The 26558-nt window shown below is 38.3% G+C and overlaps 1 protein-coding gene across 1 annotated transcript in view; it reads right to left on the minus strand.

The window, feature by feature from the left end:
• piezo1 (piezo type mechanosensitive ion channel component 1 (Er blood group)) overlaps positions 1-26558 on the minus strand; it is a 169587-nt gene that overhangs the window by 105661 nt on the left and 37368 nt on the right. Inside the window, exons 2-3 of the mRNA XM_077201492.1 lie at positions 18472-18567; positions 1159-1281 (exon numbers count right to left, since the gene is read on the minus strand). Of these exons, the coding sequence (XP_077057607.1) occupies positions 1159-1281; positions 18472-18567 (219 nt within the window). The remainder of the gene's footprint in view (positions 1-1158; positions 1282-18471; positions 18568-26558) is intronic.

Genomic DNA, 26558 nt, shown 5'->3' on the forward strand with positions numbered 1-26558 from the left:
GTACTCCTGCAGTTCATTTTACAGTTTCCCCTGCATTGTGTTGACTATTAGGGACAAGAAAATTGATTATTTGTCAAATTCGAATGAAGTTTTTGTAATTTACGACAGTATGAGTGAGTTTAATTTGTTGATTGATCGATCGTTAATCTAGTAAATTATTTAATCTACTGACCACCGCTGTGGTAATATAAAAACATTCTCCCAGCATATAACATAATACTGTTTCTTTTGAGCCTAATTCATAGTCAAATTAAAATTGTATAGTTGTATATATCACTTGTGATGGTATTTTGTATAGATATGGCCAGACGTGCAGTCTACCAATAACATCAGAGCGACAGCACTATGAATGCCCACAAGCGACTTCACAGTACAGAGCCTAGCGACATACAGCGACAAAGTAGCTGGGGGTGTGAACGGGGCTTTAATGCAATTTTTTGGGATATATATATATATATATATATATACATATTTATTTACCTGTAAATTACTAGATTTAATCAATAAATAATCAATAAATAGTAATTTAAGCACATTCCTCACATTCTTTCAACTTAAATTCAAAATAACTCACAATTTCATGCATAACCCTTTTAATTCAGCTTAAAATATCTTCCACTGGGTGTCTTTGCCGACCTCTTGTGAAAAACAAATAATATTTTGTTTTATACTACAAATAATAAGGCGTTGATGGCCTTATATCTCTATATGGAGCAAATGAGCTGTTCCGCTGGGTCCTAAAGTCAGTTTTCCTTCAGTATGCATTCAAATACACATGTAGACATTATAAAATCATTTTTTTGGGTAAAGTTTTAAAATATTTTAGTTTGAATTTTGAGCATTTTTAGGTTTTTCTATGTGAACTGAAGCATTCCTCTAATCCATTCATTCCTAAGGGGGTCAAATTGACCCGTGAGGGAAGGATTTGTTACTTTCAACCACACAACTCCTCGAATCCATTCAATTATTGTTTGTGTATTCGTGGTTCAAGTGCGACGAAAGTCATGGGGTCTTGGACCCCTCCGGTGAACACTCAATTTTCACTTAAATAAAAAAATTAATAAAAAAATCCGGGTCAAAATGACCCGAGAGAAGGATGAGGAATGACAGAGAAAACGCTCTATGCTTGAACATGCACCTGAAATAAGCTGGACTTACAGTTGTGTCCCAGAGTATCATCCAGGCTGGGGACGGTGTACAAGCAGATCTGAAAACACACGTGTGCCAAGAGGAAAATCACACTGGTGCTGAACAGAGCCTTGATGAAGCGTCCAGTGTGTCCTGTGGGACGGAGAGGAAAAATACAGTAAGAAAAGAGAAATGCACAGAAGTTGAAGCTGGTACACATCATTAAAAAAGTCCCAATTTACACACTTTCCATCCTAAATAGTATTTGAAATTAGAATTAGTGTGTCCCAAATTGTAGTATGTTTAAATGATAGTGGTTTAACGGATCACAAAACTCACAGTTCGGATCAGCAAGAATTTTTTTTTAAACTAAATAAACTTTGCTTTCCATTTATTACTTAAAGCACACTTTAAATACTCTGGTACCACATCAAAAACGACTAGACATCATTAAAGGCAAGTGAACAGTCAGTAAAAAATAGGAACAAATAACCAAATCACAAGCATAAATAACCAGCACATACTAAATATTCGATTAGAACTACAAACACGACTACACTATGTTAAAAAATACAAACATGGTGGATGTGTGAGTCCGATGGTTTAATAATCAGTATATGATGACCTGACGAAAAGATATTTATTCAATGCTATCCACGGTATATTTAATCTGCGACTGCATCGTGAAGTTTTATAAAGATACATTTTAAATGCGTCGTTATGCAAACGCATGAGGACAGTTCTTCGCATGAAAGACACTTGTGCTACTAATGAAATGAATGTGGAGGATTTTGACTCTAAAAAGATGATTGACAGGGCAGTTTAAACCGTGACATCACACACATAACTAAGCAACAGAGCGGCCACACTCAAAACCATGTAAATTTTCTTCATAAAAGTCCAATAACTGGTTTGATGGTCAATATTACAAATCTATACAGTTTACATTCACAAATTATCCAACTTCAGCTTAAAAATAAACCTCATATTTAAGGTTCTTTAAGTTTAAACCTGCCACTTTTTAAAATACTGGTTAAAAACGTCCATGAACACAGTATTTCTCAACTACCCATCCATCGGTTGTCATAACAATAGCTTTACAGGCTTTGCAAAAACTAGTAATATTTAATTGCAAAATTTACATTGTTGCCACCCAAAGACGGGCTTTCTAACAGTCTTTAGAGGTATAGGAGCAAAATAAGCACATGTGTGAGTGTTTAACTTTTCCGAGAGGAGGGAAAATGCAACGGCAGCCCAGCTATTATAATCATGGCAGGACTGTCAAAAATACACACAAATAAAATAAAAATAAAATTGTAAAGAGCAATGGGACTCTAAACTTCAGCTGCAACTGGTCACTGTTAGGGCCAAACTTTTACATGTGTTAAAGTGCGCTATTATGCTATTTTAGGCTCCTAATGTTGTTTTGCCGTCTCCTACAACAGGTTTACATGCATCCAAGGTCAAAAACACTTACATTTCCTCATAAAATACATTACAGCATTCGTCTTACATGCGCACTAGCACACACACGCAAGGTCTCTCGCTCTCTCCCTCTCTGCCGCGCGCCACGGTTTCAACATAACATACATATTCACGTAGCCTTTCGGAAGCGAAAACTATAATATATAAAAAATATATATATTAACGATGAAATACGGGACAAAACATGATTTTTTCATAATAAGTCGGGACACCAAAATTAGAGTTGAAATACCGGACTGTCCCGGGACAAACGGGACGTCTCGTCACCCTAACTTTAATTAAAGCTACAATATGTAAGATTTTTGTAATAAAACGTTCAAAAATCACTTGTACAGTTTTATATATTTCCTGCAGTTGTGTAGATCCAAAAAGTTCCCAAAGATTTGTAATTTTAATTTTAAAACATGAACTTCTCGACATGAACAACACAAACCAATCTCTTCCAGTCTCAGATAAACTACAGTGTTTGAGGGCGGAGCTAAGAGACGCCGTTCAGCCAATCAACACCACAGGCTGGCATTATGCTAATTAGTTACATTGGTTTGTAACAAGAAGTGAGACTGATAATCAAAATCGATTCTTTCTTTTAGGAAACAATAACTTTATTTGCCATGCGCTTTAATTTTTTAAACTTTGCAGACCTTTTACATTCACAAGGAAATTTAAATGAATTTTTTTACGTTGCCTTTTCAGTCCACCAGATGAAAACTGTCTGATTGTTTAGAAAAGTAAAAGCACAATTCTCCTCAACAAGACACATAATTTCAATCATGTCCGTCCGCACCACAAACGACCACACTAAAAGTTTAAGACGTAACATTAAGGGGTTTTTAATAACCGCAAGTATGAATAGTAACAGTGTTTAGTAAGCACTACTTGTAGGAGAGTTGCACAGTCGGCAGTTACGGCCTGAATGTGGTTATACTTTACTCAAACACTGCTGAATAATGTAACCCGTAAAATAAAGGTTTTACTAGACAGACATCAGACGAGACGTTCCCTTACTTGAGGCTTTCAGGTTCTGCCTAAAGCAAACTATACTGGAAACTCAAGTACATGCACTGTAGGTGCACTCTAAAAAAAAAACTTGGGTTATTTTTTTCTACCCAAAACCTGGGCTGAGAGCCTTTTTTCAGGCTCATTTTTTCAGTATTTGGGTAGTTTTTGTGTTATCCAGTTCCTGGGTCAGACGTAACAACCCAGTGTTTGGGTAGTTTTCTTGTGTTACCTAGATCTTGGGTTAAACATAACAACCCAGGGGTTGAGTTATTTATCGCGGGCTTTTTGCGACTTCTTCAGGAGAGAGCAGTGCAGCTCCGTCAAAACGGTGCACGTCTTCAGTAAAATACAGGTTTGTCTATATTTTATTTTATCTAAAAATTTGTTATTGTGCTGAATATTGTTTAATTTTATGCAAAGCAACATACAAGGGGCGATGTGAGTCACCAAACGAGTATTGATCTTTTCGCGTGATGAAAATTGTATGATTTTATTCAAAAGGATACAGAATATAAATGCGTATGATGTTAAAATATGTTCTCAGAACTGATTGTTTATGCACAGGTTATGGAGTCACAGAATATGGTCGGTTACTTATAAATGTTTAATTTTTACTTCTAATATTTGTTAAACGAGCTTAAATGTTGGCAATATGTATTTAAAATTATGTAAAATATACTATACTGTAAAATATGATTAAAAAAGGAATTATCATGCAAGCCAGTGATTGTATCAAGTATTTAAAAAAATTCATGTATGAAGTAAAAAAAAAAAAAGAAGCTAGTATTATAGTAAATATGAATCAACTATGCTGGGTTAAATCAACTCATTATGCTGGGTTAAATAAACAACCCAATTTGCTGGGTAAAAAATTAACCCAACATGTGTATAACCCAAATTGGGTTGTTTTTTTAACCCAGTGTTTTAAAAGGATGTGTGAGAGCGGATGGCATCGCAGCGGAGATATTCGGGCTAGACGAGGTGAGTGAGGACACCTGGGAAATACAGAGCTGTGTTTGTCTTTCCAGTTTGTCTTGGCGTTTTTCTTTCCAGTGAGATTCAATGAAAGGCCACTTCAGCGTTCACATCTAACCTGTTCCTCACTGCAGTGCGAGTGTGTGAAATCTGCGGGCCAGCATGAGGTTTTCCACAGAACTGGATGACTGTGATGTCTTGTGTTTTGACACGTGTAGCTGCAATTGTTTTAATATGAATCGGTGCGTTCAGAGCACTTGACGCAGCTTCACAGATGGTGTAGAGTTACTGAGTTTCTATGGAAAGAATAACAGTCTGCATTACCAAGCCACGCAGAGCTTTTACACATCAGCGCCGGGATATTTTCAGCCAATTTCCAAGGTTATCCTGTTGTTATACACACTGTTTATTTTGGCGAATCACTACAGTGTAATTTAACCAAAGACAATTGGGATTTTCAGTGCTTTTCAAACACTTGTTTCATCTTGCTGACCAAAAGCATTCTATGGGAGTTTCCACACACTCTAAAAAATCTTGGGTTACTTTTTCTACCCAAATCCTGGGATGAGCATTTTGGGTTGTTTTTTGGGTTATTTTTTCAGTGTTTGGGTAGTATTTGTGTAACCCAGATCCTGGGTCAGACGTAACAACCCAGTGTTTGGTTAGTTTTTGTGTTACCCAGATCCTGGGTCAGACGTAACAACCAAGTGTTTGGGCAGTTTTTGTGTAACCCAGATCCTGGGTCAGACGTAACAGCCCAGTGTTTGGGTAGTTTTTGTGTTACCCAGATCCTGGGTCAGACGTAACAACCCAGTGTGTGGGTAGTTTTTGTGTTACCCAGATCCTGGGTCAGACGTAACAACCCAGTGTTTGGGTAGTTTTTGTGTCACCCAGATCCTGAGTCAGACGTAACAACCCAGTGTTTGGGTAATTTTTGTGTTACCCAGATCCTGGGTCAGACGCAACAACCCAGTGTTTGGGTAGTTTTTGTGTTACCCAGATCCTGGGTCAGACGCAACAACCCAGTGTTTAGGGTAGTTTTTGTGTAACCCAGATCCTGGGTCAGACGCAACAACCCAGTGTTTAGGGTAGTTTTTGTGTAACCCAGATCCTGGGTCAGACGCAACAACCCAGTGTTTGGGTAGTTTTTGTGTCACCCAGATCCTGAGTCAGACGTAACAACACAGTATTTGGGTAGTTTTTGTGTAACCCAGATCCTGGGTCAGACGCAACAACCCAGTGTTTGGGTAGTTTTTGTGTCACCCAGATCCTGGGTCAGACGCAACAACCCAGTGTTTGGGTAGTTTTTCTGTTACCCAGATCCTGGGTCATACGCAACAACCCAGTGTTTGGGTAGTTTTTGTGTCACCCAGATCCTGGGTCATACGCAACAACCCAGTGTTTGGGTAGTTTTTCTGTTACCCAGATCCTGGGTCATACCCAACAACCCAGTGTTTGGGTAGTTTTTGTGTTACCCAGATCCTGGGTCAGACGTAACAACCCAGTGTTTGGGTAGTTTTTGTGTTACTCAGATCCTGGGTCGGACGTATGGGGGTTCTATGGGAGTTTTTTTGGGTTATTTTTTGCGACCTCTTCAGGAGAGAGCAGTGCAGCTCCGTCAAATTGGTGTATGGTAAAATACAGGTTTGTGTACATTTTATTTGATCTATAAATTCATTATTGTGTAGTATATTGTTTAATTTTATGCAAATCAACATACAGGGTAGGATTTTATTAAAAAGATACAGAATATAAATACTTAGGATGTTGAAATATGTCCTCAGAGCTGTTCACTGTTTATGAACAGGTTATGGAGCCAGTGACTGCGTATTTCAGATGATAAAGGCTCCAAGTAGTGTATAATGCACATCATGGCCAAAAATACAGTTAATTTTTATCTAAATTGTCATCAACAATCTGATGTCATTAGTTAAAAATCAGTTTAAGCTAATATTTCATGAAGCCACATTATAAAAACAAATAATGCTTTAAGATGACTCAAAAACGACTCTTCCCACGAGTATCACTGTGGCTGAAGAAGTGAATGTTGGAGAGAGAGACAGAAAGTCTCACGCAAGTCTCTGAAGTAACTGGTGAGACTGTGGGCGACACGTCACACACACACACACACACACCCCAAGAGAGCATCCATGCTTTCCGGGACGTTACACACACATATAGTTGTGGGAAAGCATCCGGAAAGTCTCATGACACGCCAGTGTTTAGAACAACACAGCCTTTATTAATCAAACCACTTCAAACAATCTTTAATGGAAAATTATTAAGTACCAAACCACATATGTGACCCTGGACCACAAAACCAGTCACAAGGGCACATTTTTAGAAAATTTAGATTTATGCATATTCCGAAAGCTTTCCATTGATGTATGGTTTGTTAGGATAGGATAATATTTGGCCGAGATATGAATATTTGAATATCTGGAATCTGAGGGTGCAAAAAATCGAAATATTGAGAAAATCGCCTTTAAACTTGTCAATTTTTGTTTTCAGATTGTGCTGCATCCACTCACTAAAAAAAAAATGTTTTATATATATTTACGGTAGTATATTTACAAAATATCTTTAGTTAATATCCAAATGATTTTTGGCATAAAAGTAAAATCGGCAAAATTTTGACCCATGCAATGTATGGTTGTCTATTGCCACAAATGCGACTGGTTTTGTGTTCACACATGTTAGATGAAGAATTATGATATCTAATGTAATGTCTAGTAATAAGTTATAAAGATTGTAGGGCTGGACGGTATAACAATATATATTGTGGTGACTATAAAAAGTGTCAATCATTCACCAATTTTCTACGTAAAAGAAGGCGGAGCCTAATAGCCACACCCACTATTACATCATCACCACGAGCCAATGGGAGTTCGAAGGCGTTTACAAGCGGTTTCAAACTCCCGAAACAAACTTCGTTTCAGCCTGATTTTGTTGGAAACGACGTCAGACCAGTTCGTTCTTATTTCGTTCGATATTTTCGTTTATTTCGGGTATTTCTGTGTAGCACGACATTAGTTATAATGTTAATCAAACGTCAAAAGACAAAGAGAAAATCACTCACTGCTCGTGAATGAATAACTTTTGCAGCTTTAATGTGAATCAATTTATATTTAATTCATACAGTAAAGACGGTTTAGTTTTTACATTTCATTATTCATTTTCTGTAATATTGCTTACCACATGTTAAATAATACTACTGTAGCTGACTGTATATTTTGTTCGTAATTTGCGTCTTTTTTCTTATTTAAATATACAATAATAAAATAAAAAGATCTATATTAAATAAATATAGAAATTTAAATTTAAATTTAAATTTAAATTCAAGTGTCATCAAATGTCATATCGTCCACCTCTAATAAAATGGCTAACGATAATTTAAATGTGTCAATGAGGTTTCACTTAATATAAATGATAATCATAATAATAATCAAAATTTACCCTATTTACTTTCTTAACACAAAGTTAATTTAAGAAAAATAATCTTAATTCAAACAGAAACAGGATTATTTTCCTCACCCCATTGGCAGATAATTTAGCTTTTTTTAAGCATCAACTCACTTAATTTTGATTAATTCCCCTGGAAAACAAGACATAATATCTTATCTTATAATATCTTACTAGTAAATGCACCTTGATTTAAGAATTTTTATATTTGGACTGGAAACAAGACTAAAATACTAGAAAGAAAAGCATTTTTTAAGACGTTTGCATGACTTTAAACCTCGACATTAGTGTAAAGTTAACCATCATATTGGACCTTTTTTTAGTTTTGAGAACAATCTTACAATTTTTGCATGCAATATGCATCAGTTATTACAGTAAAAGGTCAAAGCCGAGTCAGTGCGCAGAACAAGCTATTCTGAACTTAACAAGCTTTAAACCTAAATAATTGAGGAAACTGTGAGTATGAATGTGAATTTGACCCAATCATACCCAGGCTAACATTCTGTAGTGGTGATCTACATTTTCCTACAGCTTTCTGATTGTTCACGACGGGCTTCCCCGGATTTCCCGGCCACAGAACGTGTAGCTAATCCACAGTAGGGAAAAAAGCAAGATGGTTTTCATTAAAAAACTACGGCTTTGACTACGGCTGGCTGTCGGTGGATTTACTGAGGAGAAACTCTCAGTGTCAGATTATCCTGTGAGAAGACAGGTGTGTGACCGTCGTTTGAGTCACGTCTGAGGACAATCACATCCAGACTGACGAAAGATAACGTAATAATTCGACACCTCTTTCATGGAGGTAAAGCAAGGTGAACTTCTCTGGAAAAACAATAAAGCTAATCCTCAGATATGAGACATGCAACATGTTCAGAGTGCAAACTGAACAGAAAAAAAGTCTGTGCATTTTACCTGAACTTTAAATGGACATAAACATCTTTTTAGTAATTTAATGTAATAGCCTACATTACATTCACACTGGGGTTAAGTCAAACAATTAGAACATAATAATACTAATAACAACAATAGAAATAGCCATATATTGTAAAACAATGTGTGTGTGTGTGTGTGTGTGTGTGTGTGTGTGTGTGTGTGTGTGTGTGTGTGTGTGTGTGTGTGTGTGTGTGTGTGTGTGTGTGTGTGTGTGTGTGTACAGGTTTGGCTACACTTGGCTATACGCCCTGAAATATAGTTACTCACTAGTTAAAAGCATGTTTTTAGGGGTCCTTCGGCCCAAATGGACCCGACGCATTTAAATAAATTTTTTTTTAAAATCATAACTTCATCGGAATGGTCTGAAATTTGGTGACTTTTTTGGTACTTGGTATATGAACACCCAACAAAATTGGGGACAGGATTTGAATAATCTAAGTGGTTGTAAAAAAAATTGTCACACTCAGGACCTTCGGGTCCAAATGGACCCGCATAGGAAATGAATGGCAAATTGGCAAAAATGTGAAAATACCGAGTTTTTTTGTGCGTACAATCTACAAATCAGCCACGATCCAGAAAAAAAGCACACAACAGTGAAGGGGTGAATCTATAAAACATCAAGAGTGCAAAACAGACACATCCACACACACACACACACTTTTATACATAAACAAACTAATAAATTCAGATTACATATGTGTTTTGCATTTTTAAAATGCTCAGTTTTTCCACCAGATGGCATCCATCTCATTTCAGAAATTGCTTTCATGAGGTCTAGGCTTGACTCTAAAATGAAATACAGCTTTAAAAAAAAAATATATATATATATTTTTTTATAATTTTCTATTATATTCAATGGGGGGAAAACTGGGGGGAAATTGGTCATATTTATTGAATAAATATTAATTATAAATCATAAAATTCTCAAAACACCAAAAAAGAAAAGAAAAAATATTATAAAAAACAAGTAAAAAAAAATATTTGATGATTTTCTTTTAATAAATATGAATCCCACCCTTCCGGCCCATTTGGACCCGAAGGTCCTGAGTGTGACTCTGAAATGAAGGACCCCAGAGGGTTAAATCTAGTGTTTTGCATGTTTCTGTGATGGGTAATGTTAGTGTTAGAGGAGAGAATACAGTTTGTACAGTATAAAAATTATATCTATAGAAAGTCCCCATAAAACATGGAAAGCCAACGTGTGTGTGTGTGTGTGTGCGTGCGTGTGAGAGAGAGTGTGATTGTGAGTGTGTGTGAGTGTGTGTGTGTGTGAGTGAGTGATCAGGGTTCTCAAGTCTCACGCATTGGCCGTGAGACACACGCAATTCAACCAGCTCACACACTCACACGCCACACCGTGTGTTTCTCACGCTGAAAAGGCAATGCCAACCAAGTTTTCCTGCAAGCTTTATATATAATGTTGTATACGAGGCGCAGGCACACAAAGTGAAGTGAAGTGTATATCGGCCAGATTGCGTTCGTTACTAGGCAACATAGATGCGCGAACACACGGAAGTTGACGGAACATTCTCGGCCACCGTACGTTCGTTACTAGGTAACCAACAACATCGCGGCGAACACGATGTTAGTTGGAAGAAAGCTCGTCTAACATTTTTAGGCTAGAACATTTAATATATAGCCCAACGTATACATTATTATTGATGCAATCAAAAACTCTACAACTACTTTGCAACTAAGCCAGAAGCTTTGGCTCAGTTTGGCTAGCTTACGTTTTCTGAAACTAAGGGAAATGTTAGTGGGTATGGGAAGGAATGAAGATGTATTTCTTCATTTTATTTTAATACTGTATTAATAGTCTTTCTAGTTACATTAAGGCAACATGTATAAAAGCAGAGTGGTCTGGGTAATATTTTATATACTGTCAAAACAATGGGTAAAATTGGGGGGCGGGGCTCCATTAGGGCTCCTCCCCTAACCGCATGTGACCTCACTCCAAGCTTTTGATAAAACTTGAGAACCCTGGAGTGCTCAAATGAGGGTAGATGGATATTCCTGGTTTTCAAATTAGACAATTCCTTCTTTATAGTTTGTAATTTATATAACTATAACAATACAGCTCAAGCAAAAATAATGTTTTTACAACTTTGTTTGAAACTTGAATCCTTTAAAAACAAATATAAGGATGCACACTTGATAATTGGAGGTGATTATAATGATGCTCCAGATCAGGGCTCCAGACTAACTTTTCCACTGGTTGCACTGGTGCTACCAACTTTCTCAGTTGGTCGCACCAACATATGATTTGGTCGCACCTTTTTTTTTTTTTTTTTTTGCTACATGCCATGGGATTAATCAATGCATGTTGATGAATAGTGGTTTTAATGGACCAAGGCTAGCAAAGGCTTTCTGGGTTGCAGCATAAATACCTGTAACATATTATATATTACATTTTATTATATATTACCTTATATTATATTACATTTTTAACCCAACATTTGGGTTTGTCCATATTTGACCCAAATTTGAGTTTAAACAACCCAGCATTGTTTATGAGTGTATAAATCTATCTATTTACATTTGAATTATATTATATTATATCTATCTATCTATCTATCTATTAGCATCATCTTTCTATCTTTTAAAAATCATTAAACATTCAAATGTATGCATTACATTTTAAAAGATTAGAGTATTATAATACGCTGATACAGATTTTCCGTTATCAAAGTTTATAGTTGTAACAAAAATCAGAAATCTCACACTCCTTACCTTCTGCATTTTATAATCATTTTCCTCTGTCGATCGATTACTATCATCTAACCGCTTAAAAGACGTAGGAAGGGGCTCGGTATTTCGTTCATTTTTATATGCCTTATTTCCTGAATTCGTAATTGGCGCGTTTCAGCATCAGTGTACAATGCGCGTGACGTGTACGTTCGTCAATAAATAAACTGCACGTGTCTTGCGGTAGAACATTGTAGCCGGAGCTACTTCTCTCAGTTAATGTCTATGGCGAGTCACGCAGGCACTGGGCAACTCCGCAGCCGAGCCGAGCCCGGGATAAAATAGTCAGAATATAAACACTTATTATAAGCGTACCGTAGGGATTCAGAATAAGTCAAAAACACTGTTTGGAAAATGGATTCATGATGTACTCATTCATTTTGAACATAAGTTAAGGACTGCAGCAGCTGATACAACGGCGTTCTGTTGCGCGAGCATCCACTCGCACAAATGCGACCACATACAATTTTAACTAGCACATTCTCAAAAAACGGTCGCATATGCGACCAATTTGGTCGCAGTCTGGAACCCTGCCAGATGACCTTGTAGATAGAGTACCGGTAAGATTAACTCCACATTCGAGATTCAAAAGTACTGCATACATTTGTGAACAACTAGCAATTATAGATGGTTGGCGTTTTCTAAACCCTGATATTAACGAATTTACCTGGAGCAATGTTAGTAGATCCTCTCAGTCTAGAATTGATTTATTAATTACTAAAGTGGAAATCTCAGAGGCTGTCAGTTCAATGAAAAAAGGTAAATCGCCGGGTAATGATGGGCTATCAGACGAATTTTATTTGCATTTTTGGGAAATTATTGAAAATCCTTTATTTTATTTATTTAAAGTAACACCAGGTAACTTTTGCTCTCAGGGTCCCCCTACAGTTGGGAAACAGTATTGTCCTCTACTACTGTCGTAAACTCCATGATAGCCCTGAACCCTGTAGGAGGAGGTCACATGCAGGTGTTCTGCTTGCATCGCGTGTGAAATGTCTTCATCCCAGGTACAGTGGCATATATTTCAGCATGTCATATGAATATAATTTCATAGGTTTTATTTTTTTTTCTAACGACAAATGATCGCGATGATCACGTTTACAAGCCAGCGAACTGAAGTTTACTTCAGTTTACTGAATCTATATGATACTTCAATGCAATGTTTGAGTGGTAGATAATAACCATATATCGTCAATATTATAATATCAAGCTACCATAAATAAATCTGCAAATTTTACAAATCGATTTGCATTATAGCTTGAGACAAGACAAATAATCATTACCTGATTCATGAAGATAAACGGAGGATAAGATAGCTTTCCAAACATAGTCAGGCAGACAAAAAAACACCCCAGACTACGGGGTGTCATTGGTTGTCGCGTTAAATGTTACCCAGATACAATAGTGCTATTTTCTGATTGGCTAACAACACCAGACGAACAACACCAGAGGAGACGCGCTTGAATTCATGCCTGTTCCACAGTGAGAGCGGCGCGGCCAGAGTTTTGGGCGCTGCGACATATTAAATATATTACAAATAGTTTTTCAGCGTGAGAAATACAATGTGTGGCGGGAGAGCGTGACAAAAGACCAAAATGAGTGACTGTCACGCTCAATGCGTGACACTTGACAGCCCTGTGATTTTAAGGAAGTGGGGGTGGTGGTGGAAGTGACGTATATGCCGTAAAGCAGTCGAGTTTTGTAGTTCTCTTTGTTCGCCGGTTACTACCCGAAACCCGAAGTTTAAAAGTATGATTAAAAACGCTACAGACCCCGTCCGGCTATGGCAGACGTGTCATTCAACCTATTGTAAGTCGATGTACCATCACAAGAGACTTGGAAATATATTATGAAGGTTGAAAAGTTACCTGGTGTTACTTTAAAGAATGTATCTTAAAAGAGTAAATGTCTACGAGTATGAAGCAAGGTTTAATATGTCTTCTCCTTAAGCCTGATAAAGATCATTTAATGATAGAAAATTGGAGACCTATCACACTCTTAAATATTGACTACAAAATTCTATCGTTAATTTTTGCTAAACGGTTAAAAAGAGGTCTACATGAGATAATAAGTGAAACACAAACAGGTTTTATGTCTAACCGTCACATTAGCTCCAATGTAAGACTTGTTCTCGACCTGCTGGATTATTCTGATAACATCAATACTGATGCACTGATAGTATTTCTTGATTTTTATAAAGCATTTGATACTGTAGAACATTATTTTTAGTTTAAAGCACTTCAGATTTCGGAGAAAGAATGATATCTATAGTTAAAATGCTTTATAAAAATATTGATAGTTCTGTAATATTATATCCAAACACCACAAAAAGATTTCCAGTACTGAGATCAGTTCGCCAAGGCTGCCCTATTTCACCGTTTTTGTTCCTGCTGGTGGTTGAATTACTGCCATTACATATTAAACAGTGTATTTTCGGTAAGGAAATCAGAGTAACTCAATCAGCGTATGATACAGCTCTCTTTTTGAGTGACAAACATCAGATTAATAATGCTATAACTCAGCAATTCTCAAACTGCGGTCCGCGGACCACTAGTGGTCCGTCAGGGTACTGCAGGTGGTCCGTGGAAAGGCAAAATAAAATATAAAATAATATTTTTTTACCTTAATTTTACCAGGAAATTCCCATAAAAAAAATAAAAAGTAAAAAGAATATGTAGGCCTATATTGATATAAAATTGTGTGATTACTAAAATAGGCTAGTGGCGCTCGGCCGTGACGTTCAAGTTCAGTGCCGTTAGAAACACAACATGGATCGGTGGATAGCAACAGGTTCTTCATCAGGGCTCTCAAGTGTCACACATTGAGCGTGACAGTCACTCATTTCGGTCTTTTGTCACGCTCTCCCGCCACACATTGTATTTCTCACGCTGAAAAACTATTTAATATATATGTAATATGCCGCAGCGCCCAAACTTTCTATGCCGCGCGGCTCTAACTGTGGAACCGGCAGGAATCAAGCGCGTCTCCGCTGGTGTTGTTAGTCGAGCTACACAATAGCCAATCAGAAAATAGCACGATTGTATCTGGGTAAGATTTAACGCAACAACCAATTCAAATTTTTTTTTTAATTGTCATGAAACAACCCCATCTACCCCAATTCTCTGCTGTTTCTAAACAAATCTAAATGTGAAATCTTATGTTTGTATCAGACTGATGAGGAAAATGTTTAACTTACCTGTTAAGAAATGTGTAAAATATTTAGGTATACATATCTGCAAGGATCACAAGGAACGCACGCCAACAACTAAATTTCTCACCTAAATTGAAGAAAACTAAAACAATTCTAAATTTATGGCTTCAAAGAGATATTTAAATTTTAGGAAGGATTCTTTTGACTAAAGCAGAAGGAATTTCAAGACTTGTCTATCCTGCTCTCTCTCTTAATGTTCATGATTCAATATGTAAAGATATAAATACTGTGATACTTGTATGTTTGTAACTTGAATTCTAACAATAATAAAAATAAAAAAATAAATAAATAAAGAGAACCCTGGAGTGAGTGTGAGAGAGAGTGTGTGTGTCTGTGTGTGTGTGTGAGAGAGAGTGTGTGTGTGTGTGAGAGAGAGTGTGTGTGTGTGTGTGTGTGAGAGAGAGAGAGAGAGAGAGAGAGTGTGTGTGTGCGTGTGTGTGTGTGTGTGTGTGAGTGAGAGAGGGTGTGTGTGTGTGTGTGTGTGTGTGTGTGTGTGTGTGTGTGTGTGTGAGAGAGAGAGAGAGAGAGTGTGAGTGTGATTGTGAGCGTGTGAGTGAGTGAGGGAGTGAGAGAGAGAAAAAGAGAGAGCGAGTGTGTGAGTGAGTGTGTGTGTGTGTGTGTGAGAGAGAGAGAGTGAGTGTTTGTGAGTGTGTGAGTGAGTGAGTGAGTGAGAAAGAGAGAGCGAGTGTGTGTGTGTGTGTGTGTGTGTGTGTGTGTGTGTGTGTGTGTGTGTGTGTGTGTGTGTGTGTGTGTGTGTGTGTGTGTGTGTGTGTGTGTGTGTGAGAGAGAGAGTGAGTGTGATTGTGAGTGTGTGAGTGAGTGAGAGAGAGAGAGAGAGAAAGAGAGAGCGAGTGTGTGTGTGTGTGTGTGTGTGTGTGTGTGTGTGTGTGTGTGTGTGTGTGTGTGTGTGTGTGTGTGTGTGTGTGTGTGTGTGTGTGTGTGTGTGTGTGTGTGTGTGTGTACGTTCAGCAATCTGCCATAGCAATAGACGAAATAATACAAACACTTATGCTCCATGAATCATATAGTTAGCTTTTGGTATTAGAGTAGGTTTTGGATAATTAAAAAGAAAAAAGAAAAAATCTTAATATTGAAATGAAGATAGGCTGATAGATATTTTATTATCATTATACAATTGTAAAATAATATCGTTTTTATTATTATTATTATCATCTTTTTCTGATAAAGGGTGAATATCAAAAATTTCACATGCTTTTGTTTAAATAAAATAAATAGTCTTTAGTTGGGGTTTTTAAACACTATATATATATATATATATATATATAAGATTAATTGTTAGGTATCACAACATAATAAAGTAGATACACATTTTTTCAGTGTTATTCAATTATTAGCATTTTAAAGATTAACTATAAATGAGTGTGAAATAGTGAAAAAGAGCACGCACAATTAAAAAAGGCTTGAAATATTGATCCCCAAAATGTGAAATGGAACTGATACATCATTCATCCCATTTCTTTATTAAACAACGGAACAAATTTAAGTTAAAATAAACAAATAAACAAAAATACATAAAAAATGACAGATGGAAAACATTTTAAATAAACTTCAGCAGTCTGACTAATGATGTGATCATTTTGGATTTTGAAATAACAATAATAAGAAATCAGAAACATGTTGTATAACACATCTAATAATGGATAAAGATATGATCATCCCTCCAAGTGGATCTGGCAATTCTGCTGTCTTTGTTTAATACAGCTCAGAAGCAGCATAAATATATTACAGGAATTACAATAATGCGAATCAGACACTGGAATGTTTTTCTCATGCCATCCAACAGAGACGCAGACACACACACACACACACACACACACACACACACACACACACACACACACACACACACACACACACTGTTATGGCAACAGAAAAAGTGTGAACGCCCAACATGAGGTCATCATGCCAGTTTATGTCCACAGAAACACAAGTCATCACCGTTACTGCAGGCTAATGCATGAACGGCTCAGAAAACAACCTCACACACTAGTCGCTCCTGAAGTCAATCATTTCATCCCTTAAAACTCATCTTTGATCACCAAAATGACATATTTAAATGTTTTTTTCATTGAAAAAATTGTCAAATGTCTTCATGCCTTAAAATAGCTTGAATGTAACTCGACACCCTTTCCTCATTTAGTATACGTGATTCTATGAATATGCAAATGAGCCCCGCCTCCACTTAAAGGGGGGGAGAAACACTCAGTTTCAGTCAATCTCATGTTAATCTTGAGTACCTATAGAGTAGTATTGCATCCTTCATATCTCAAAAAAGTCTTTAGTTTTATTATATTTATAAAAGAAAGATAGGCTGTACCGAGTCTTTCCGGAAAAAAAACGAGCGGGTGTGGGCGGAGCTAAATAATCACGAGCGCGCGAAGCTTTTGCGTTGAGAGCGTCTGTGACTGACATCCCAAAACAAACCATGGCTAACAATCAGATTCAGCCATACATTTTTGATCCCGAATCAGATCCCGTGAAATGAGCAGTGAAATGGGGGGAAAATACAAGGTCTCGAGAGTTTTTTAAAAGTAGAAATGATTTGAACTTGAGCGCAGTGTTTTTAGAACACCGTGTCATGCGCGAGTTTACAACATTTGTGTGTTACAACACACACGCCTATACTTGAAAAAAACTTTCCGAAACTTGTGACAAACCGGAAGGAGTATTTCTGGCACAGAAATACTCCATCAAACGTACAACTTAATTTTTGAAACTTTGTCCATGTTTAGCATGGGAATCCAACTCTATAACAATGTAAAAAACTCACTATGCATGAAATAGCATTTCACCCCCCCCCCCCCCCTTTAATAATGTGATGACAGTGTAGAGACGCACAGACTTGCAACGGAGGAAGCTTTATGAATTAAGCTTATACTTCACAACAGCAGTTCATATCAATATCTGAACAATCAGAAATTAGCCTTAAAAAATGTTTAGTTTAGTCATATGAGCTCGAGAGATATAAAGCCCAAAGATAAACGGATCCGACCCCTGACCCCTACACATTACACAGTCTGGAGCTCGGATGGGAAAAGCCAATGCAAAACCACGTTTAAGAGCCAGAGAACGTTTCGTTTATCCCTCCTGGTTTAGGCTTTGTGGATCTCTGAAGTCTAGAACTGCAGAATTAATGTGTTGTGGTTTATAATGGATTCCTCTATTATCAAGGTCGGTCCACATGTGGTTTGGCAAACAGACTTCAAGTCTTGAGTTTCAAACCTTACTAGACAGAGAGGAATTGTTTGAGATCGATTTCTTTTTTATTGCATCATAACAAAATACACACACACACACACACACACACACACACACACACACACACACACACACACACACACACACAACAACAACAAGACAAAAATACCCAAGCTACTCCAGTCAGAGTTACTGAACGATGAAATCTGCACACAATATAATTCGTTTAGTAATCATTTTGTTTAGCAATCAGCCGTCTTTCTAGTCAGACAGTATTGCGCCATTGAAAACGAAAGCGTGAGAAACACTCTTACCTCGTAGTGTGTGTTTGTTGGGCCATTGAAACCAGGGTAATAGCAGCAGGTACAGAAGGTAGACTAAAGAGAGAGCGTTGTAGCGAAAGATGCAGGCTGTGGAGAAAAACAGAGACAAACCATCAGTTTTAGACACTCAGTACTGCGTTACACACACCAGTCTAAGGATATAGCATAAGATGTGCATTCCTTTACCGCTGGAAAACACAGCTGGTTCATGCTGGTTTTCCAGTCTGACCAACAAACCACCTTAAAAGTCACAATATACTTCAAGTGAAATCGAAGAATGAACTGGTGTGACGTCATTTCGAACAAAATCAGGTAAAAAAATTATTTTATTTCTAAAAAAATTAAAGTATTTCTAAACCAAAGGCAAATGTTCCTTGTGTAAGTGTTTAGTCCAGTGTTTCCCAACCACTGTTGTCAGGTGTGCCGTGGAAAATTATCAAATTCCCAAAATAAAAAATAAAAAAATGCCACAAATAAGAATATATAATTGCGCTGTTGAATCTCTCTATATGCTATTGGTTACCTTGTAAAGCACAGTGGTCAACTTCTGTTGTGTTTATTTGTGCCATATAAAATTAAAAAATTGGTCATCCTTTACGTCTGTATGTGGGTTTTACAAATATTTAAACCTCGTAACTCCACCCCGCCTCCATCTAGAATCTGATTTCTGCTTGTTTGCTTTGCAAGGGAAAATAAAGAACTGATGTTTGAGTAAGAACACAGCGTTTTATTTACTCAAGAAACACTATGTCAATAAACATTTTAGTATTTGAAGGCGCAGAGAATAGTCTTAGTCTTTGCCGTCTAGTCTAGAAGCCACATATAGTGTTTTAAAGGGGTGGTTGATTATGATTTCACTTTTCTAACTTTAGTTAGTGTGTAATGTTGCTGTTTGAGCATAAACAACATCTGCAAAAAGTTACGACGCTCAAAGTTTAAAGCAAAGGGAGATATTTTCTTTTACAGAAATCACTTTTTAAGGACTACAACAAACGGCTGGTAGGAACTACAATGAGCTTCTTCACGGGTTAGTGACATAACTAACCCTAAAATTTACATAAACCCCGCCCCCAGGAACACGATTTATAGATTATTTTGACAGAATATGCTAATCAATGACTAGAAGATAGTTAACTCCACATCAGCAACATAAATTCATCAACTATCCATTCAGAAATGTTCTGTTGCTTCTACATGTCGTCACTTCTTCTGGAGTCTCTCCATCTTTGTCTGACTCCGGTTTGAACATAAAAGACTAACATTTTTTGAAATTTACAGTGCATGTCTTTGTGAGGTAATCATAGCTGCTAACACACACACACACACACAAGCTCTTGAAACTCCGACGCCTCTGTGCCGGTTGCAGCAGCTCATTTGCATTTAAAGGGACAGACACACATGAACTGTGCATTTTTGCTCACCCTCAAAAAGTGTCAACTTTAACATGCTTTATAAAATTTTCTGTGGGGTATTTTGAGCTAAAACTTCACATACACACTCTGGGAACATCAGAGACTTATTTTACATCTTGTGAAAAGGGTATCATACCACCCCTATAAATATCTTGTGCATAGCGCTTCATCTTTGGTATCATGAGATTTTTATCATGAGATTTCAACAGCAAGAAAACTGAGCGCCCATATTAAACTTTATATCCTGTACGTTGATGAGAACGTAATGCGATGCACGTAGTGCCTCAGATGCGGTTGTTCCACTGACAGACAAACTATATCTGTCATTCGCTGGTCAACAACCCCACAACTCAATTTGAGCTTGATTTTCATAAAATTTTAACATGATAAGGACACCTGCAAGTGTCTGACTATAGCTATATAAAGCCACAATACCAACTTCAACAACAATGTTTAAGAAATTACGAGAAAAGTTGTGAAACACTGCTTTAGCCTGTTGATTTTTTTCATGATATTCAGCTACAATTAAATGTTTTGCAATAAGACTAGGCTAAATGTGAATGATATCCACGTTTTTTTTTTTTTTTACCTTATTGGAATCAAAATTAGGAATCGACAAGCAGAATCTGTTGGTTTGGTTCAAGATTTTTCTTCCCGAAAATGTTGTAAGCTGGTCCTCAAGTCTTTCATACTTTTGAACTGCTTGAAATATGATTGGAATCTCTTCAAAGTGCAAGTCTGTCATATTAGCTACACAAGAACATCATTATAATTGTGTGCTTGGGATATGGCTTTTAATGGTGAGAACTTTAGTTTTTTTAATCAGGCTCTCAAAAATTATTTTAAATTCTGGATTTAGTTTTATCGGCCAATATATCGGTTATCGGGTTTCAAATATAAAGAATTATCGGTACATGCGTGATATTCAGCTACAATTAAATGTTTTGCAATAAGACTAAAGGTGAATGATACATTTTTTTTGTTCTTTTTACCTTATTGGAAGTGAAAGTAGGAATCGATAAGAATGGGAATAGATTTTTTATTTTTTTGAAGGTTTTTGACTAATCCCAAAATCACTACAAAAGGTGCTATATTTCTGCTTGATGTAAGCTGGTCCTCAAGTCTTTGATAACGCTGATGAAGCACTCTTGAAGCTTTGTGATTGCTCTAATCAAGCTGAGAGGTCCATGTGTAAAGCATTCATGGACCAGTTCCCAACACTTTGAGGGGTTGCCAGGGAATACAGGAGTTCCCTGCCTCTCGCTGTGAATAGTAAAGGTTTTCCCTGACTCACATTTTCCAAGCATACAAACAATACCTCAGACCCTCCAAAACTCTTCAGCCGTTCCCGGTCTCTGATTCACGCTCGCAACAGAAGACTTTGTTAGAGAGGTCTGGTGGCCATAAAGTTTCACAGGCCTGAAAGGGTCATGAAACCCCAAAACACATTTTTTGAGATGTGAACAGATATGCACATCACTGAAAACACTAAAAGCACTTGTCTTTTCCCACTCTATACACTCCCATTTTTCCAACTCTCTACACTCCCACTTCTTCCACTCTCTCTTCTTCCACTCTCTACACTCCCTCTTCTTCCACTCTCTACACTCCCACTTTTCCCACTCTCTACACTCCCACTTTTCCCACTCTCTACACTCCCACTTCTTCCACTCTCTACACTCCCACTTTTCCCACTCTCTACACTCCCTCTTCTTCCACTCTCTACACTCCCACTTTTCCCACTCTCTACACTCCCACTTCTTCCACTCTCTACACTCCCACTTTTCCCACTCTCTACACTCCCTCTTCTTCCACTCTCTACACTCCCACTTTTCCCACTCTCTACACTCCCACTTTTCCCACTCTCTACACTCCCACTTCTTCCACTCTCTACACTCCCACTTCTTCCACTCTCTACACTCCCACTTCTTCCTCTCTCTACACTCCCACTTTTCCCACTCTCTACACTCCCACTTTTCCCACTCTCTACACTCCCACTTCTTCCACTCTCTACACTCCCACTTTTCCCACTCTCTACACTCCCTCTTCTTCCACTCTCTACACTCCCACTTTTCCCACTCTCTACACTCCCACTTCTTCCACTCTCTACACTCCCACTTCTTCCACTCTCTACACTCCCACTTTTCCCACTCTCTACACTCCCTCTTCTTCCACTCTCTACACTCCCACTTTTCCCACTCTCTACACTCCCACTTCTTCCACTCTCTACACTCCCACTTTTCCCACTCTCTACACTCCCTCTTCTTCCACTCTCTACACTCCCACTTTTCCCACTCTCTACACTCCCACTTCTTCCACTCTCTACACTCCCACTTCTTCCACTCTCTACACTCCCACTTCTTCCACTCTCTACACTCCCACTTTTCCCACTCTCTACACTCCCAATTTTCCCACTCTCTACACTCCCAATTTTCCCACTCTCTACACTCCCACTTCTTCCACTCTCTACACTCCCACTTTTCCCACTCTCTACACTCCCATTTTTCCCACTCTCTACACTCCCACGTTTCCCACTCTCTACACTCCCACTTCTTCCACTCTCTACACTCCCACTTTTCCCACTCTCTACACTCCCACTTCTTCCACTCTCTACACTCCCACTTTTCCCACTCTCTACACTCCCACTTCTTCCACTCTCTACACTCCCACTTTTCCCACTCTCTACACTCCCACTTTTCCCACTCTCTACACTCCCACTTCTTCCACTCTCTACACTCCCACTTTTCCCACTCTCTACACTCCCACTTTTCCCACTCTCTACACTCCCACTTTTCCCACTCTCTACACTCCCACTTTTCCCACTCTCTACACTCCCACTTCTTCCACTCTCTACACTCCCACTTTTCCCACTCTCTACACTCCCACTTTTCCCACTCTCTACACTCCCACTTCTTCCACTCTCTACACTCCCACTTTTCCCACTCTCTACACTCCCACTTCTTCCACTCTCTACACTCCCACTTTTCCCACTCTCTACACTCCCACTTTTCCCACTCTCTACACTCCCACTTCTTCCCACTCTCTACACTCCCACTTCTTCCACTCTCTACACTCCCACTTTTCCCACTCTCTACACTCCCACTTTTCCCACTCTCTACACTCCCACTTTTCCCACTCCCTACACTCCCACTTTCTCCACTCTCTACACTCCCACTTTTCCCACTCTCTACACTCCCACTTTTCCCAGTCTCTACACTCCCACTTTTCCCACTCTCTACACTCCCACTTTTCCCACTCCCCTACACTCCCACTTCTTCCACTCTCTACACTCCCACTTTTCCCACCCTACACTCCCACTTCTTCCACTGTCTACACTCCCACTTTTCCCACTCTCTACACTCCCACTTTTCCCACTCTCTACACTCCCACTTTTCCCACTCTCTACACTCCCACTTCTTCCACTCTCTACACTCCCACTTTTCCCACTCTCTACACTCCCACTTTTCCCACTCCCTACACTCCCACTTCTTCCACTCTCTACACTCCCACTTTTCCCACTCTCTACACTCCCACTATTCCACTCTCTACACTCCCACTTCTTCCACTCTCTACACTCCCACTTCTTCCACTCTCTACACTCCCACTTTTCCCACTCTCTACACTCCCACTTCTTCCACTCTCTACACTCCCACTTTTCCCACTCTCTACACTCCCACTTTTCCCACTCTCTAGACTCCCACTTCTTCCACTCTCTACACTCCACTTTTCCACAGTTTACACGGCCACTTTTTTCAACTTCTCCCAACTCTGAGGCGTGAAGGACCAGGATAACACAACCATTATAACTCTCATTGCAACGCAGGAACAAAGATGTACAGTGTTTCTCGCCTCATGACTTCACCAGAAAAACATGCTATTAATGCTGGGAAACTATGATGAATCCCAGAGGTGAACGTGCAGCGCTAGTTTCTCTGATTAAGGGAGTGCGATATTGACAAAAAATTACATCTCAATATTTCTGGGGTTTTCTAGATAACGATTATTAGACGATATTTTTCTGAGTGTGTTTATTGTGTTGGTACTTTTGAAGGTTTAGACTGTCATGGACAGCCGACTTCTAAAGTTTTTGATATTCCTCATACACAATATGTTTCAATTAATTTGTATCTTATATGGGCAATTTTACCAGCATAAAGACCATTTTTAAACCTAATTATATGCATGCATCATCTTTTGTGTCAATTTCATAAACTTCAAATTCAATTATAAAAAATCTAATTATTAAAATAAGACACAATGGGGCTGTTATGCACTCTTGTGATAGGCCTATTTATTAATAATGATATAAATAAAGCCTACATTACGTAGAGTATGCATGCACTCTCTCTCTGTGTGTGTGTGTGTGTGTGTGTGTGTGTGTGTGTGTGTGTGTGTGTGTGTGTGTGTGTGTGTGTGTGTGTGTGTGTGTGTGTGTGTGTGTGTGTGTGGGTGTGTGTGTGTTTGCGTACTGTATAAGTGTGGGTGTGTGTGGTGGGTGTGTCTGTACTGTATGTGACTGTACTGTGTGTGTCTGTACTGTATGTGACTGTACTGTGTGTGACTGTACTGTATGTGACTGTACTGTGTGTGTCTGTAGTGTATGTGACTGTACTGTGTGTGTCTGTACTGTATGTGACTGTACTGTGTGTGTCTGTAGTGTATGTGACTGTACTGTGTGTGACTGGACTGTGTGTGACTGTACTGTATGTGACTGTACTGTGTGTGTGTGTGTGTGTTCTGTACAGTATGGATTTGTCTACACCAACGGACTTAAGCTTCCTCAGAAGACACAACCGTTTATGAGCTTTTGATACACAAGATTTGTATTTTCTGCCCAGTTTAACTTCTCATCTATAATTCTACCAAGACACTTATATGCACTAATCTTCTCTACTAGTTCACCAGCAATAACTAAATTATCTGGAACATCAACAGTCATTTAAATCTGTCATCATATCTTGTCTCAGAGACATTTATTTTTAGATGGTAATTCTCACACCAGTCCACGTCACCTCGTCTTAAACTCAGCACAAGTGTATCTTCGGCATATTTAATAATATGCACAGTTGCATCGACACACACACACACACACACACACAACACACACACACACACACACACACACACACACACACACACACACACACACACACAACACACACACACACACACACACACACACACACACACACACACAAAACTGCTTACTCTAGTTCCAGACACACATTCACACAGTTGTCGCTTCTTTAAAGGACTTGCTTTAATTATCCACCTCTTTAAATAGGCTAAATGAACGATGGCAAATGCAGACTATTTTAAAAAATAATAAACAAAAGCACAAACAGTCACAGTATTTATTAAAAGACTAATTTACACAGGTAAAATTACAGAGTAAGAGTTTGCATCAACATGAGATAAACGTCCAAAGGGCCCACAAGATGATTATACAATGCTAAAAAAAACACTTGTGAATATACAATCTAATACTTGTTTTCATTTAAAATATCTGTTAAAGTGCGCTATTATGCTATTTTAGGCTCCTAATGTTGTTTTGGAGTCTCCAACAACAGTTTTACATGCATCCAAGGTCAAAAACACACTGTATCCTCATAAAATACATTACAACATTGGCCTTTTTCTCTGTGTCTGAAACCATAAGATACAGTCTCTCTATGCTCCGTCTCTCTGAGAGCTTCCTCTGCTCTGATTGGTCAGAAAGCAAACGCTCATTATCATATCTGAATCTCAGCTCTTGATCAAAGTGGATTTGCTTTGTCAGCAGAAAACAGCGTCTTCTCGACACGAACAACACGAACCAAACTCTCCAGTCTCAGATAAACTACAGTGTTTGAGGGCGGAGCTAAGAGACGCTGTTCAGCCAATCAACACCACAGGCTGGCATTATGCTATTCAGTTGCTTTGGTTTGTAACAGGAAGTGAGACTGAAATTACTGACAACTCATTTTGGGCAATAACTTTGTCATGCATTTTCCAGACATTGTATATTCACAAACAGCCACAGCACGAGAGGTAATATTCAAAAAAGTATAATAAGGGCACTTTAATTAAAGCTACAATATGTAAGATTTTTGTAATAAATGTCCAAAAATCTTGCGCAGTGTGATATATTTCCTGCAGTTGTGTACTATAATTGTGTAGATCCAAAAAGTTCCCAAAGATTTTTAATTTCAGAGAAATTACAATTTTAAATAATGGCTCGTCCATGTTCACTTGTCGCCAGTCAATGATGTCATATCCGCGTTATCCCTGGTTTCCGCTCATACTGCCACAGTAACCATGGCGACAGACGTGGACAACTGCGTTACATCTAGCGGCGCGCTCACACTGTTGTTGCTTCGTTCAAACATTATGGACCATGGCAAGCAGACTTTGGGACAAAAGGAGAAATAAAACGAGGATCAATATCAAGTATATTATATTATATTATAATATTTTCGAGATGCCGTCCGCGACTAACTTCGACTCGACAGAGACGCCACTCTTGCATGTACTTTATTAGACAGTGTGCAAATGTACATAAAACTAATCAATGGTATACAGCTCAACATGATGAAATGTTAGAATATGATCATGTTATTCTAATGTTGATCTACCTACTGCTAGTCTCATATAGCAAACAAACTAACACATAGAATAACATTATAA

This window comes from Siphateles boraxobius, unplaced genomic scaffold (assembly GCF_051911475.1).
Source record: "Siphateles boraxobius isolate OS27281-9 unplaced genomic scaffold, OSU_SipBor_1 48, whole genome shotgun sequence".
In the NCBI taxonomy this organism is placed as follows: Eukaryota; Metazoa; Chordata; class Actinopteri; order Cypriniformes; family Leuciscidae; genus Siphateles; species Siphateles boraxobius.